Source organism: Cicer arietinum, chromosome 3 (assembly GCF_000331145.2).
Source record: "Cicer arietinum cultivar CDC Frontier isolate Library 1 chromosome 3, Cicar.CDCFrontier_v2.0, whole genome shotgun sequence".
NCBI lineage: Eukaryota > Viridiplantae > Streptophyta > Magnoliopsida > Fabales > Fabaceae > Cicer > Cicer arietinum.
In genome coordinates this window covers 73,983,584-73,999,656 of record NC_021162.2, presented here as the reverse complement: position 1 = coordinate 73,999,656, position 16,073 = coordinate 73,983,584, and the positions used below count along the sequence as shown (strand labels likewise).

At 31.0% G+C, this 16,073-nt stretch overlaps 3 protein-coding genes across 5 annotated transcripts in view; all 3 read left to right on the top strand.

Moving 5' to 3' along the window:
* LOC101493501 (glucose-1-phosphate adenylyltransferase large subunit 2, chloroplastic-like) overlaps positions 1-5,848 on the top strand; it is a 7,270-nt gene extending 1,422 nt beyond the window's left edge. Inside the window, exons 2-16 of one of the 3 annotated variants that reach the window (XM_027332590.2) lie at positions 1,380-1,576; positions 1,824-1,946; positions 2,049-2,222; positions 2,320-2,412; positions 2,510-2,593; positions 2,685-2,740; positions 2,822-2,915; positions 3,026-3,138; positions 3,293-3,365; positions 3,529-3,609; positions 3,694-3,780; positions 3,870-3,974; positions 4,123-4,229; positions 4,512-4,572; positions 5,402-5,848. In XM_027332590.2, the coding sequence (XP_027188391.1) occupies positions 1,380-1,576; positions 1,824-1,946; positions 2,049-2,222; positions 2,320-2,412; positions 2,510-2,593; positions 2,685-2,740; positions 2,822-2,915; positions 3,026-3,138; positions 3,293-3,365; positions 3,529-3,609; positions 3,694-3,780; positions 3,870-3,974; positions 4,123-4,229; positions 4,512-4,572; positions 5,402-5,464 (1,511 nt within the window). In that variant the 3' untranslated portion in view covers positions 5,465-5,848. Of the gene's footprint in view, positions 1-1,379; positions 1,577-1,823; positions 1,947-2,048; positions 2,223-2,319; positions 2,413-2,509; positions 2,594-2,684; positions 2,741-2,821; positions 2,916-3,025; positions 3,139-3,292; positions 3,366-3,528; positions 3,610-3,693; positions 3,781-3,869; positions 3,975-4,122; positions 4,230-4,511; positions 4,573-4,749; positions 5,368-5,401 lie in introns of those variants that run through there. The other 2 variants (XM_027332589.2, XM_012714161.3) reach the window with 2 other exon arrangements.
* A 2,031-nt stretch (positions 5,849-7,879) lies between these two features.
* Positions 7,880-10,420, top strand: LOC101493180 (putative expansin-A17). Its single transcript, XM_004494432.4, has 3 exons — positions 7,880-8,084; positions 8,399-8,720; positions 9,864-10,420. Exons 1-3 carry the CDS (start codon positions 7,949-7,951, stop codon positions 10,171-10,173), a joined length of 768 nt encoding a protein of 255 aa, XP_004494489.1. The 5' UTR covers positions 7,880-7,948; the 3' UTR covers positions 10,174-10,420.
* A 1,682-nt stretch (positions 10,421-12,102) lies between these two features.
* On the top strand, positions 12,103-14,811 carry LOC101491328 (peptidyl-prolyl cis-trans isomerase, chloroplastic). Its single transcript, XM_004494425.4, has 7 exons — positions 12,103-12,313; positions 12,439-12,615; positions 13,320-13,461; positions 13,572-13,660; positions 13,824-13,878; positions 14,035-14,120; positions 14,418-14,811. The coding sequence occupies exons 1-7, from the start codon at positions 12,239-12,241 to the stop codon at positions 14,571-14,573; spliced, it is 780 nt and encodes a 259-aa protein (XP_004494482.1). The 5' UTR covers positions 12,103-12,238; the 3' UTR covers positions 14,574-14,811.
* Positions 14,812-16,073: the final 1,262 nt, after the last annotated feature.

Genomic DNA, 16,073 nt, shown 5'->3' with positions numbered 1-16,073 from the left:
CCTGCTAAAAGGTGCTAAACTACATGCACATTCTGTCGTGAGAAGAATTTTTTGAGAAAATTATATATATATATATTCTCACTCCGTCACACTTTTTTTTAGAATTCTTCGTTATAAAACCATTTATAAAAGTGCACATACATTATTATTAATTTCTTTATAAAAATGTAAATGTGTAATTTTTTTCTCTCTTATAAAATCAATAATTATAAAGATAATTATAAAAAAGAATACATTTTTGACAAAATTAATGTTACAACTAGTTTGCTTAATATCGTAAATATTGAGTTTTATACTAAGCGACGGAGGGAGTACATTTTTCCAGAACAATATGGGTATACTTTGCTTGGTAATCAGAAAAGCTTTGGGGATTGATCATAATGGCTGTGATGAAATCTTCCTCTAACCAGCAAGAGACTGAGGAACTGGATTCACGGTAACTACTAACTAATAACAACTTATTATTACTATGATGATTGTGATGGTGGTAAAATAAAGTCCTAAGTGCCTATTTGGTTGATTTTCAAAAGTATGAGGCTACCAACACAGTTAATATATAATCGACTTTTTTAAGCATGTGGTCGTAGGTTCGATCTTTCATCAGTGCATATGGAAGAATATTTGTTGGGAGAAGTTAGTCCTTAAATGAATCTTTGTACCTCATAATGATTAGTCTCTAATTTCTAGTTGAATGATACCTTAGGCAACCAAAAAAGCATGAGGCTTTAATTAATCTTTAATTACTTCAATTAATTAGACCAAAACCTCAAAAGAGGAGGGAAGCAACATGCATTTAGGAATAAAGATGCGTTTTAGCTTTAAGTGTGGTGTAAGCTGCTGAGAATCTTTAGAAAACTTACAGCTCGGTTTGTATTGTGTAAGAGATTGTCTCTTGAAGAGTTAGTTTTGTGTTATTTATTGAGCCATTCCTTGCTCTACTTTGAGGAAATCCCTCCACTTTTCTTTAATTAATTCTTTTAAATCACAATAATAAAACACATGGGGGGAAACACAATAAACAACTCAACATCACAAATTATTCTGCTGCTTTATTCTCTTCTCTTGTGCATTGCTTTAATTGAAGGGTCTTGTGATGTTTCTTAATTTCATTTACATATGTTTCCCTGCCTTTTATTCTCTATTGCATGGTTGGACACCAAATGTTCTGATTTGCTTTGGTGTTATAGTGTTTATTTGTTTTTAATGTCTTACATAATCTTGTAAGTTAGAAGTAACACTATCTTGTACTAGTAAATTTTTAGGCTTTAAATAATAACTTGTGTGTTTGAAAGAAATATCGAAGACAATAATCGTCTTAGCATACGACATTAAAGAAATGATGATGTCGAGTGATTTACACGGAATTGCCATGTTACTAGGTTCAAAGAAACCATCCTTCCACTGTGACAGGATTCTGTTTTCCTCATTCTCTGGTAACAAGGTGAACTTGCTGCATTCAAAGAATAATGCAGCATTTGGTTTTCCTTCAGCTAAATTCTCAAGTGTTATACACAGAAACACAACTAAAAGATTTTTGGCTACTTCTACTCTCGCCAATGTTGCAAATGATTTTATGGTAAATACGCTTTCATTCAACGTCTTGAATGATGTCTTAGTTATTTGACAGTGCTGTGTTTATGATCCACTAAAAGCCTAAGACACGTTTTTGGTATTCTTAGTTTGGATTGAACTCGATCACTAATGATTTATTCAAAAAAGTATTCATGATCATGGAAAGCCATTACAATTATGTTCTTTTTAAACCAGGATAGGAGGACTTATATTCTGAATATGAAATTTCCTAGATAATGTTGCATTTTCAGGCCCTACAATCACCAATACTTGCTGGGCTAGAAGCCAACCCGAAGACCGTTGCATCGATCATTTTAGGTGGTGGAGCTGGAACTCGTCTATTCCCCCTTACTCAAAAACGGGCTAAACCAGCTGTAATAAACCATTGAATTCATTAATCATCACATTTTGTTAAGTTCTTTCAGAACTAGGCCTGAATTCACTAATCTCTGTGTGTCTTTTTATGTGATGATTAGGTGCCATTTGGAGGGTGTTATAGGCTTGTGGACATACCAATGAGTAATTGTATCAATAGTGGAATTGATAAAATTTACGTCCTTACACAGTTCAATTCTCGGTCCCTCAATCGCCACATTGCTCGAACATATAGTTTCGGAGGTGGCATCAATTCTCGTGGTAGTTTTATTGAGGTACACTTTGTTTTGTTTGAATTGTGCAAAAGCTTCTAATCCTGCTAATTGTACCAATTCGAATTTGTGTTCACAGACTAGAAGTTTGTTATGGTAGGTATTGGCAGCAAATCAAACACTCGGTGAATCGGGAAATAAGTGGTTTCAGGGTACTGCCGATGCTGTAAGACAATTCCTTTGGTTGCTTGAGGTATGCCGTAATTAGTAACTGTTTAAGATTTAAATTGCAAGAGATTTGATTCATTCATACATTTACAAAACTGAATAAGCTTCTGAAACTTGAGTAGGATGCTGAGCATAAAAACATAGAGAACATTCTGATATTGTGTGGTGATCAGCTCTATCGAATGGATTACATGGAACTTGTGCAGGTCGGTATTATTAACTGTTAATTATGATTAACTTTTTCTGATTCACTTTCACTGTTAATGTTTCAAATGACAACTTTACTTACATCTTCAGAAACACATTAATTCATGTGCTGATATATCTGTATCTTGTCTACCGGTGGATGGCAGGTATTCTAAGTAAAGTTTCCTTTAAGACCATTTACACATTCGGTTTCCGAAATGTTTACATTTTCTTCTTTTTTACCGTAGTCGTGCCTCTGATTTTGGATTAGTGAAGGTTGATGAAAAAGGACAGATACGCCAGTTCATGGAAAAACCGAAGGGAGAATTATTAAGATCTATGGTTCTTACTCTTCCAATTTCCTCTTAAAATATTGTGATATAACAAACTATAATAACTTCAGTTTTCAAACTGAAATCACCTATATTTGATTGCTATACTTGTTCTTATAGCGTGTCGATACGAGTGTTTTTGGGTTATCAGCTCAGGAAGCAAGAAAATCTCCATATATTGCATCAATGGGTATATATGTGTTTAAATTAGATGTGCTTCTCAAACTTCTCAGGTAATTAAGATTCTGTGTTTAAATTATCTTTAAGTTGAATTATACTGTCAAACATGAAACATAGAAAGCTTTGGATGAACATATGACTATTTTCAAAGTGCAACTCAGATATATCTGATGTGATTTTCCGTTATCTTTGGTAATAAATTTTCAGGAACTATTATCCTAATGCAAATGATTTTGGATCTGAGGTCATTCCAATGGCTACAAAAGATTTTAAAGTCCAGGTAGTTTGCTTGAAGTAAAACCTACTCGAGTTATACCAGTTGTTTTCGCAGAAGTATTTTGTCAAATATTCTGTCAAAGTAGCTTTTGATTAATGCATTGAAATTTTATCATATTCTGTTTTTATAGTAAACAATCAAGGTTGGCCCTTCTATTTCATCACAGGCATGTCTTTTCAGTGGTTATTGGGAAGATATTGGGACTATAAAATCTTTCTTTGATGCAAACTTGGCTCTTATGGACAAGGTAAGTCTTTTAGTATTCAAAAGTTACAAGTTGTCACTCAATGAGTTTATACAAGTTGTAATTTATTGTTCTTCCATGTTGAAGCCGCCGAAATTTCAGTTATATGATCAGTCAAAGCCTATTTTTACATGTCCTCGGTTCCTACCCCCGACAAAATTGGAGAAATGTCAGGTAGAACTGAAAAAGTTTAGTCCATATATAACCAACCTTCTATGATTCTAATGGGGCCTAATAAGAGTATGCTATAACATCAATTGTAGGTGATTAATTCTTTGATTTCGGACGGTTGCTTTTTAAGAGAGTGCAGGGTTGAACATTCCATTGTGGGAATTCGCTCGAGATTTGATTCTGGAGTCCAGCTCAAGGTATATAACTTACCTTTTTTGAATGGAGATTGCGAAATAACTCGTTATAACAATATTTTATCTGAAGCGTATTTTATTTCCTTTATTCTTTCTCTAAACACGACCAACATGAAGCGATGCTATTATCACATCTACAATCACTTTACAGGATACCATGATGATGGGAGCTGACTATTACCAAACCGAGGCTGAAATAGTGGCTCTTTTAGCAGCGGGAAATGTTCCTATAGGCATAGGCAGGAATACAAAAATCATGTAAGAATCCTGAAAAACTGAAAATGCTTTGTCATAATTTCACATTATACAACACCATGCATGAATCAGTAACATTACATGTTACATGGTTCATAGTTATACTAATCATTGGATTGGCGCCCCTTCAATGCGCATGCTTAAGAAATGATGAAAACAATAAGAAGGATCCTTATGATATTCTATGTTGGATTTACCACTGTTTCTTTCTCTTCTGTAGTGTCTTTTTTTATAGATTTGGTATACATGTTAGTCTATATATCATGACTCAAATGTCGTATGCAGGAACTGTATAATTGACAAAAATGCAAGAATTGGAAACAATGTAATAATTGCAAACAAAGAAGTAAGTATTAATTTAGTTATCTATGTTCTCTACTTTCTCTGGCCTTCTCTTTTTCTAGTAATAAAAAAAATGCAATCATGCGATAGATTAACGATGTGAGTGTCACATGTGTACTATGAAATTCCATCATATGAAATTCCATCAAATTAATCAATGACAATTGTACTTGGGGTGTAGAATGTGCAAGAGGCTGACAGACCCTCAGAGGGGTTTTATATTCGATCAGGAATCACGGTGGTGTTAAAAAACTCAGTAATAAACAATGGCACAATCATTTAATTTAATGGTGGATGGTTATGAATAGAAGACGGGAAAACACAAAAAAGAAGACACAAATGAAGTGATATACTATATACAAGCTTCAAACTTTTGCTCTGAATAACTGTTACCTGAAAAAAGGGCTCAGTTATCAAATTTTGAATCTTCAACCAAGAAAGTCAATGAAGGACACATTCTGTTTGTCAGAACATTTTTTGTTGGCTCATTCAACAGAGAGGGCTACATCATTGTCCCGACAATAAAATTCTTTTAAAACGTTATTTTTTATCGATATCGATGTTATTATAGGCCAAAATGGTCAATAATTTGTTAGACATTATTTGTCTAATTGAATGTTACATTTCAAATAAGAGAAATATAACCATCAGTGGAAGAATAAAATCATGTGTCACTGTGGTTTACACAATGGAGAGTGTGTGTTATGTTCCATTTTCATATCAACTTCATGTTCTTCACATTTGCACAAAAACATGATTAACTACTTCATATTTAATGAGATCCCTTAATGGTTCTTTAGATTTATATGCTTACTTTTTCCATGTTCAACAAGATTTTTGGAGAGCTTTATTGCTGTTGGAGTTCTTCAAGAATCTTCCACAACCAAATAGCTTGACTTGCATAAGAAGCTACTAAGCTACTGCTGCTGTTGTTGATAAAATATTAAGAAGCTACTATAGCTACTAATCCTCATGCTTTCTCATCCAACTTTCTTTTTATGTGATCAAATATTAATACACTACTGGTCAAATATAAAATTAAACTAGGGTTTAAGAAAACACGATGTTGCAATGGATTTAGATCATCTGTAGCGGCTACACAAAAAAACACATTGTAGATCTGTTCTCTCTCTAAATCTAACTGCTCTGTAGCTTGATACACCATGCAACTCCTGTTGAGGATCCACATACTAACATGTAAATAAATTTTCTGTTGATTATCAAGAAACATCTAATTAAATGGATGAAATAAGCATTTTGTTGGTAAATGCACACTATTCTTTTGGCACACAACTTTTTTGCGTTCTTTTCATCTAAATTTTGCATTTTGTAAGGTTTAAGATTTATATAACATTTTTTTGTCATGGGTCCTATTACTTTCAGTTGATATGTTTGCAAATCTTTTTCATTTGAACTGGGTGTTTATGTTATTCTAATGGAAGATCTTTAGATTTTCTAATTATTTATAAAATTGCATACTAACCAATTTAGCAAAACTAATGTCAAATATTATAGTTAATTTCAATTTAACCCCTTGTAAATAATTCGTGGATTTGTATTAAATCTTATTTTGAATCAAGTGTGATATGATTTGACCACTCAATTAATATTTAATGAGAAATGACTATGATTATTCTCATCGATTAAATTATTTTATCATTACTACATCTACTATTTATATATAGACAAGTTGTATATAAATATTAATAATAAAATTCAAATTACAATAATATCTCGCACTGCTAAATCTTCATCCCACAACAATAAAATGTTGCGTCAAAAATCGCATAGGTAGAGGCGAAACTTGTTACATTCATACCCTATATTCATTTGATATTATCTATGAACTATACTCAGCAATAGTATGTTAATCTATTGGAAAAACAATTTAAGAAATCATGTAAATGGAGGATATGCAGTTCCTAGTTATTATACATGGCAGAACATGACATCATCCATGTGCCATGTGTGTGAAGTTTCCATAAGTCATGGCCCAATACATGGCATTTCAATTCATCATTTTGATCTAGAGCTGACTTTCTAACGTGCACCAATCGATTCTTAGACAATGACATAGCTGCTAACACTTGTGTGAGAGCTTAAAAAAGATTCCTATGTATAATGTATTTCTTGATGAACAATCTATATAAGTCAATGCAAGTTAGGTAGTTGCATGTTACTACTACCATTAAATCAAATATTTATGTCTTTATCTTGGTTGTACGAATTGACTTCTCATACAAATAATATAAAACAATTTAAAGTACGGATCGACCAGTAAACCTTCTATCGGTTTGTTTGATAGCCTATCATTCAAATAGCATATAATTTAAACTATTTATCTATCTATCAATCAATCAATATATAATAAAATACATGTTGTACTGATAGCACCACTAACGTACCACGGATCCTACGGACGATCAAATGTGCAATTTAATATTTTATTTATTTTTAATCATCAAATATAATTTAGAATTAATATTTTAATATTTTCATCAATTCACCTAATTAATTAATTTATTTTAAAATTCGACAGTTTCGATTATTTTTTTATATTTTAAATAATATGACATACAATTTCATATGTTATTAATTAAATTGTTAAAATGAAACTTTTTCGAAGTCGAAAGTTAAGTTTTTAGATAATTTTATTGCAATTTCATAGATGTTAATAATTCTACATCATTGTATCTTATATCATGTTTTTAAAAATAGATAGATCAATTTTGTGATTTGATAAAACTACGATTAAACCTATAATTTATCAGAGTTTTATTAATAAAAGAGTAAATTTACAATTGCATTTGATACAAATGATTGACTACTCTGCTAGTTGTTATTGTCACTTAAATTTAAGTCTAAAAAATTAGAATCCAGATTAACTACGATCAATGACTTCATGACCACTCGATCATGATCATTTAGTTATGATCTCAAGTTTGATTATTTAAATTTTAAAAACAAATTAAAATTTGCTTACGGTTAGACAGTAAATTCTCAATCAAACAATCATGCAGTGACCACAACAAATCAAAACTTTTTTGTTAATAAATGAAATACAAATTTCATTAATTATCTGTGATCTTACGTGAAGGTGTAGCAATGCTAATCTATTTTTTTTTTCTTTTATGTAAAAAAAGTAATTAAATTCAATCAGAGAGACCGGCCTTGCCTATTTTCAAAATGCATGTGTTATTGAAATTGTTGGTCAACACTTTATTTTTCCAATAGTTTATTGAATTTCAATTAGTTGTTTCAATTTCTATGGGCTAAAAGCCCCTAAGTACTGCACCTATAAATTATCAAGAGAACCAGACATCTTTAGCACAAAAAATCAAGCAATTCCTTCTTTAATTTGTCAGTGAGAAAGATCGAAGATGGAAAAATTCATTATATGTGTTCTTATTATGTTGTTAATGAATTTAGTCACTACAGAACTCAGAGTAGAATCTGCTGTTTGGCTACAAGCTCATGCAACTTTCTATGGTGGAAGTGATGCCTCAGGAACAATGGGTAACTTTTTATTTGTATATCCTATAATTTATAAATAAATAAATAAATAAAAACTAAAATCTCTATTTTTTAAATTAAACACCAAATTGTCATTTTTAAATTTCACGTTGTTTTATTTCATTTTTTTAAACTTCTTTAGGATGATTTTATCTTGAGAATGCCAACTCTTGACATTTTTTATGCAAATATTTTGAAAATGTCACGACTGAAAGACGAAAAAAAAATATAAATTGCAAACACAAAATAGAAATTAATATATTTAAGTCATAATGAAACTATGGCAAGTATATAACTTGGTTTGAATTATCTTGTAGGGGGTGCATGTGGATATGGAAATCTGAACACAGATGGATATGGTATAAAAACAGCAGCATTGAGTACTGCTTTGTTTAATGATGGAAAGTCATGTGGTGGTTGCTATCAGATAGTTTGTGATGCAAGGCAAGTTCCTCAATGGTGTCTTAAGGGCACTTCCATCACTATTACTGCCACAAACTTTTGTCCACCAAACTATGCACTCCCTAATGACAATGGTGGTTGGTGTAATCCCCCAAGACCACATTTTGACATGTCTCAACCTGCATTTGAGACCATAGCCAAGTATAGAGCTGGAATTGTTCCCATTTTCTACAGGAGGTATGTTTTGCTGTTAATCAATGCCATGTTTTCAATCCTTTCATTTGTTTAATATCAACTAGCCAAAATACTTTAAACATCTTTAAATAACTATATCTTCCTTGTCGAAGTAGTAAGAGACTTAGACACCTTAGGAGTTTGATATATGACTCCTACTTATAGGGAAAAAAATATAGTTGGAAAGGTAGAATAAGCATGTTCATAGATCGAGTAAAAATGACCAAATTGGTAAAATCGATCTGGATCGACTTAGAATAACAGTTTGGGATGGATGAATTTGGTTTTTAAAACAAGAAAATCAGTTATTTAAATTGGATATTGGATAAAAATCGGATCAGGTCTCAGGAAAACCAAAAACCCAATTTCTCCAATAATTTTTTTAATAATTTTTACTTTTGTTAAACTTTAGATTTTAGAAGACTTAGTCCATGGATCGAAACAAAATTTATTTATTATTTTAGCATCTTGCACTTTGATTATTTTTTATATTTGAAAATATTTTATGTTCTTTCTAGGCCCTACAACTTTGGTTGTACTCATGTGTACAAGTATTTTATGATGAAATTTATAACTTTGATATTTATTGTATGTATATATATTTTTGATGCTAAAACAATAGTGAAAATATGTAATATTATGTTTTAGGAAAAAATATGCTAAGCTAATTCTTTTACTAAGAATATGATTTTAAAAAGATTTAAAAAAAGAGTTGAATAAACCAAATAAAAAATAAGCAGTTTGACCAAATCGATCAAATGTTGTAAATGATGGTTTACTTTTCAGATTTGAATCAAAATCTCCGACAGAGTTTAAACATTAATTTTCACTAAATACGACTCAAATTGACTTATATACAATTTTACTAATAAAATCTCAACCATTAGATCAATTTGTACGACTTAACAATTGAGATTTGATATCAAGAATTGAATTGTTGTCGAACATAATGGGACAACTAATTAATAATTATTATAATTTTGAAGCATGATCCTAAAAAAAATACATTCTTAATCAATCACAAATCATTTTATATATGTTTTTTAAAGTAACTATAGGTTAACATTTTTAATATTACGCGTAACAATTAAATTCATACATATAAATATTATATGTATTAAGCGCACTTTTGTGGTATTTATGCAGAGTTGGGTGCAAAAGAAGTGGAAACATGAGATTTACCATAAATGGAAGAGATTATTTTGAGCTAGTGCTTATAAGCAACATAGGTGGAGGAGGAGAAATATCTAAAGTTTGGATCAAAGGGTCAAAAATGAATAAGTGGGAATCAATGTCAAGGAATTGGGGTGCTAATTGGCAGAGTCTAAGTTATCTCAATGGTCAGAGTTTATCCTTTAGAGTTCAACTCAGCAATGGGAAGACTCGAACAGCTATAAACGTAGCACCTTCCAATTGGAGATTTGGCCAGTCTTACAAAAGTAACGTTCAGTTCTGAACACATATGAATTATGATATCATATCATAATATCTATTATTTGTGCATTCTTCTATCTTTTAAATTTAATATGTAACAGATTGTGTTAATTTCGTCTAAGGAATTATTCCAAGTGGTTGTGGCTCAGCAATATATTTTAGTATTTGCAATGAAGCCTACCTACCAACTTTGGTAGTTTAATATTTGTATTTCTATGTGTAATGTCAGCCCAAACATATATATTTAAATAATATTTGTATTTCTCTCACACACATATAACATCAATAATATCAATGGTGGAATAAATTGTCACACGCTAGCATATGATACAAAATTACCAAAACTTGGTTAATAATCGAGACTACAGTGATCCACGAAATAAACAAAAGAAGATTTATTTGTAGTTTCTTTATAGTTAGAGGTCAAAATGGTTGTTAATGTTACCCCTTTTAAAGGAGATCAAGATCTTTACTTTTGGAATGTGTACAAAATATCAAAAACTTTAATAAAAGGAGTTAAAAGATACACACAGCTGAAATTTAAGATTTAATGTACATGGTAAATTACTTTTGCTAATTGGTACTTACTTGCTATGTGCACTTAATGGTATTTTTCTTAAGTATAAGAGTGTCCTACATAAAAGAGTTAGTATTCACTTTATTTATTTTTTCTCTTTTTATGACTTATTTGAAGAGAAAAAGACCAAAAAAAATATTAATTACAGTGTCTAAAAAATAAACATGATTGATCTCCACGAGAATAATTTGATGTGTTTCCCACAAAAACTTAAATGTAGCCGTAGGTAATGGGTATTTGATTTTTCCAATCAAATAAAATAAAATTCGCAATCGCAAGGTGTGACTGAGAAACCAATGTGAAAGAGTTTTTATTTTCTCTATAGCGCTTTATAGTGACTTTTTGGGTGTTTCTTCATAATTAAATTAAATAAAATAAAATTGAAGAGAGGTAGATAAAGCATTTGTTGTTGCAGTGACTCAAGCATGGCATCGTCTTCATTCTCAAATCAATTGCTTCAATGTCAAAACCACTCACTTCCATCTCTTTCTCTTCTCAAGGTTACTCTCTTTATCTCTAGTACTCATTTTTGTGCATTCGATGTTTTCGTTTTTAAATGTCCCAATTATTTGTGTTTATTATTATTATTAATAGTGAAATTCTTTTTGTGGCTTTTCTTTTTCAGGGTAATTTTAGCCAAGATGTCTCTATGGTTCGAAGGTCATGTACCCTATCAAAGATTAGTTACACTAAATCATTCTCATTAACATCAAATTGTGCCTTGAGGTTTTCACCAACGCAACAATCTGGTGCAAGGTCAATTGGATTTAGAAAACTCACTTGTAAAGCTGCCGCTGAAAATGTAAGTTTCGAAATTTGGGATCGCTAGCATATGATACAAAATTACCAAAACTTGGTTAATAATCGAGACTACAGTGATCCACGAAATAAACAAAAGAAGATTTATTTGTAGTTTCTTTATAGTTAGAGGTCAAAATGGTTGTTAATGTTACCCCTTTTAAAGGAGATCAAGATCTTTACTTTTGGAATGTGTACAAAATATCAAAAACTTTAATAAAAGGAGTTAAAAGATACACACAGCTGAAATTTAAGATTTAATGTACATGGTAAATTACTTTTGCTAATTGGTACTTACTTGCTATGTGCACTTAATGGTATTTTTCTTAAGTATAAGAGTGTCCTACATAAAAGAGTTAGTATTCACTTTATTTATTTTTTCTCTTTTTATGACTTATTTGAAGAGAAAAAGACCAAAAAAAATATTAATTACAGTGTCTAAAAAATAAACATGATTGATCTCCACGAGAATAATTTGATGTGTTTCCCACAAAAACTTAAATGTAGCCGTAGGTAATGGGTATTTGATTTTTCCAATCAAATAAAATAAAATTCGCAATCGCAAGGTGTGACTGAGAAACCAATGTGAAAGAGTTTTTATTTTCTCTATAGCGCTTTATAGTGACTTTTTGGGTGTTTCTTCATAATTAAATTAAATAAAATAAAATTGAAGAGAGGTAGATAAAGCATTTGTTGTTGCAGTGACTCAAGCATGGCATCGTCTTCATTCTCAAATCAATTGCTTCAATGTCAAAACCACTCACTTCCATCTCTTTCTCTTCTCAAGGTTACTCTCTTTATCTCTAGTACTCATTTTTGTGCATTCGATGTTTTCGTTTTTAAATGTCCCAATTATTTGTGTTTATTATTATTATTAATAGTGAAATTCTTTTTGTGGCTTTTCTTTTTCAGGGTAATTTTAGCCAAGATGTCTCTATGGTTCGAAGGTCATGTACCCTATCAAAGATTAGTTACACTAAATCATTCTCATTAACATCAAATTGTGCCTTGAGGTTTTCACCAACGCAACAATCTGGTGCAAGGTCAATTGGATTTAGAAAACTCACTTGTAAAGCTGCCGCTGAAAATGTAAGTTTCGAAATTTGGGATTTTTTTTTTTTTTTGCAGAATAATTGTCGATGTTTGTATGAGAAATTGAAGGATATGACATGGGTGATAATAATTAATAACAATATTTTGTCCATTTCCATAACAATTTCATTTTTGAAACTGGAAACAAAGTCGGAATGAAGTGTTAAATGAAATAAAAGCAAAAGAGATAATTATTAAGGAATATTAGGTCTAATTAATTGTTGTAAAACCAACTTGTTTGGTGAGAGTTTCATTTTTTATGAACGCTGGCACTTTGGTGTGTAGCCTGAATGGACAAGCTCTCGTACCATATTAGATTTTTATATTAGGTATTTCTTATCCTTACAAAACCGGTTCTTAATACAAAAGGTTCCACTTTTGATAAACTATATTCGGGCCTTATTTCTTTTCAACGTGGAACTTGAGGTTTTCCTGATAAGAAAATTAGAAAACAAAAAAAGCTGAAAATGTTTTCTTAAACCAAACCTGCCTGAAATAATTTTTAATAATTAGACTGCTCGTCTGTTGTTGTTGTTGTTGGATTTCATCAAGTATCTGGGTTGTTGATTTTAGTAACTCGTGTGTAAAATCTTATTGACTACTTTGTTTATAAAAAAAATTATTGGTATTGTTCAATAGTCAATTGTGTTGTGATTAAGATGTTTAGACGTTTATTATCTTACATGTTTTATTACTGTTAGGTTCAAGAGCTGCAAGCCAAAGTGACTACCAAATGTTTCTTTGATGTAGAAGTTGGGGGTGAATCTGTTGGCAGGATTGTTTTGGGCTTGTTTGGAGAAGATGTTCCTAAAACAGTTGAAAACTTCCGCGCTTTGTGCACAGGCAAGCCATCAATTTATTTTTTTGCACCTTTGTTCTTGTAGTGGATTACCACTTTGAATAAATTGTGTAACATAGCATTTTATAGATTGAGTTCAATAATCTTTGTGCAGGAGAGAAAGGATATGGTTACAAAGGATCCTCCTTCCATCGTATAATCAAAGAATTCATGATTCAAGGAGGGGACTTCACTGAGGGAAATGTGAGATTTGTTGCATTTCTTTGTTTGCCTGTGTAGTGTATATGTGAATAATCTTTGTTATATCTGTTCATCTGTTAATTTGCGCATTTACTTTCACGTTATTGTGTCACCGAGGGTGATTATGTTTCTTCTCACTCAAAATGTGTGTTTTTAATGGCTGCAGGGAACCGGTGGAGTTAGTATCTATGGTTCTAGTTTTGAAGATGAGAGTTTTGACTGTATGTCGCTGTTGCTTGCTGTATAGTAATATCTAGATTTTTAATAGTGCTTGTTTTTAAAAATTTATCGCTGACATAATAGTGTCATTAATCTCCCTGGTTTTACAATAGTGTTATTAATCTCCTGAAAATTCTATTTTGAATACTTTCTTGCAGTGAAGCATGTTGGTCCTGGAGTTTTGAGCATGGCAAATGCCGGTCCTAATACCAATGGTAGTCAATTTTTTATTTGCACTATAAAGGTGAGAAACATGTACTGTCCTGATTATTTTACTTACAAAATTTATAAGCTTTAATGAAAGTAAGATTCAAATTTCTAATTAATAACCAGTGATGGGTTGTTTATTTACATAATTTAATCCAAAAGCCTCACTATGGTATGTGTTATATATATATGAATATTAGACTGGAGCACATACCCGATTCTCTGTCAATGCCAAGTAACATATTTAGTGCTCACTTATTTACTTGCTAATATATTCAAATTTTATGCATTTCTACTTTTGCATATGATCTTGATGTTGTAATTTTTTATGTAGACTCCTTGGTTAGACAATCGTCATGTTGTATTTGGACATGTGATTGATGGAATGGATGTTGTGAGGACACTTGAGTCTCAGGAAACAAGCAGGTTAGATATCCCTAGAAAGCCTTGCAGAATTGTTAATTGCGGAGAACTGCCTATAGATGGTTGATAATACTACTTATATATGCGGGAGTGCATCACATGTTTCTGATGGAGTACAATTTTCAATCTTTTGAATGTGCCCTATTAATCATGTTAAAAAGTTTGAATTATCATCAGTTGCTGCTGAATGGGTTGTTATTTGGAGAAACAGCAGAGTTACAACACCCATATTTTGTATTACTAGACTATTGTTAAATCCTTATAACTATAACATTGTCTTTAAAAACTTTTCCAGTTCTTTATTCTTTTCTGCTCTTATTATTTGCATTTTCATGATTCACATGTTATGCAGTGGAGACAATTTCACAGGCATTCTAAATTTATAAATAAACAATCATATTGACATAATAGTATCTTGTGATTGCTTGCTTGCTGAGTTGAATTTGTTTTGAATTGAAAACATAATGTATACAAGTACCATGGTTTCAATTTCTGGGGAGTGGATCGTTTGCTATGTTTGGGGGTCCTACCTGCCGCCAGTGTGTTAGCTATATGCACATAATGGTTAATCATTAAGTTGTCGAATTTACAGAACTAGTGAAAATTCAGACTTCAAATTTATTCAGGAATATAATTCATTAGAGAGGGATAAGTTGAATAAATCAATTAAAGTCAGGTAAGATGTATATAGATAGCAAATCATAACTGTGAAGTCTGGCAGTTTTTCAATCTTCAACATTTCTGAGACTGCCATCTAAAAACAGCTGCATGGAAGATAAAGAATGGCCTATTTTTAAACAGTGTCACTTTTGTTTCAATCAAAAGAATGTCGCTTTTTTTTTAAAGATAATGGGTCACTTTTTAGTTTAGGTGACAAAATCACTGTTTTCCTTTGATCCACATTAGCAATTTGATTTAAAATATAAATAAACAAGTAAATATTTGGTAGAGACGGATGCATCAGATAATAGCCGTAGAGATTTAATGTAAAAAATATTCTTCCAAAATTTAATTTAATTGTTTTCGGAATTTATGGGCTATAAGCCCCTTTTATGCTCTAGGCAGGAAAAAACACATCTATTATTTATTATAATAATTAAAATTGAACTCTCTAAAATTTTTTATTTATGTCACATCCTCAGATATTTGTCGACTCACTAAAATTGTGATGTGGCACATTCCAAATTCATCTTCTATTCCATTATGTTTTGTTTCTTCAAATTATAATGCAAACTTTTTCACTTGTCCAAGTACAGTTATTTTATATATTATATAATTTCAGTTTTAACTTATTACTCAATGACTCGTCAATACACTTAAAAAATTCTAATTATTCATCAAAACTTTCATTTCAATAACTCATACAAAAAAAATACAAATCATTCAATATCTTCACTTCATCACAATGCAAGTTCGACTACATACACACATCACAATATATGTCATATTATCCATGTCACATTATGTGTGACACACTCTTAGTTTACAGATACTTCAATAATATTATTTTTCAATTGTCAATTACTGTTCAATATCATATATCAATTTTATTGCATAGAAAATGAGT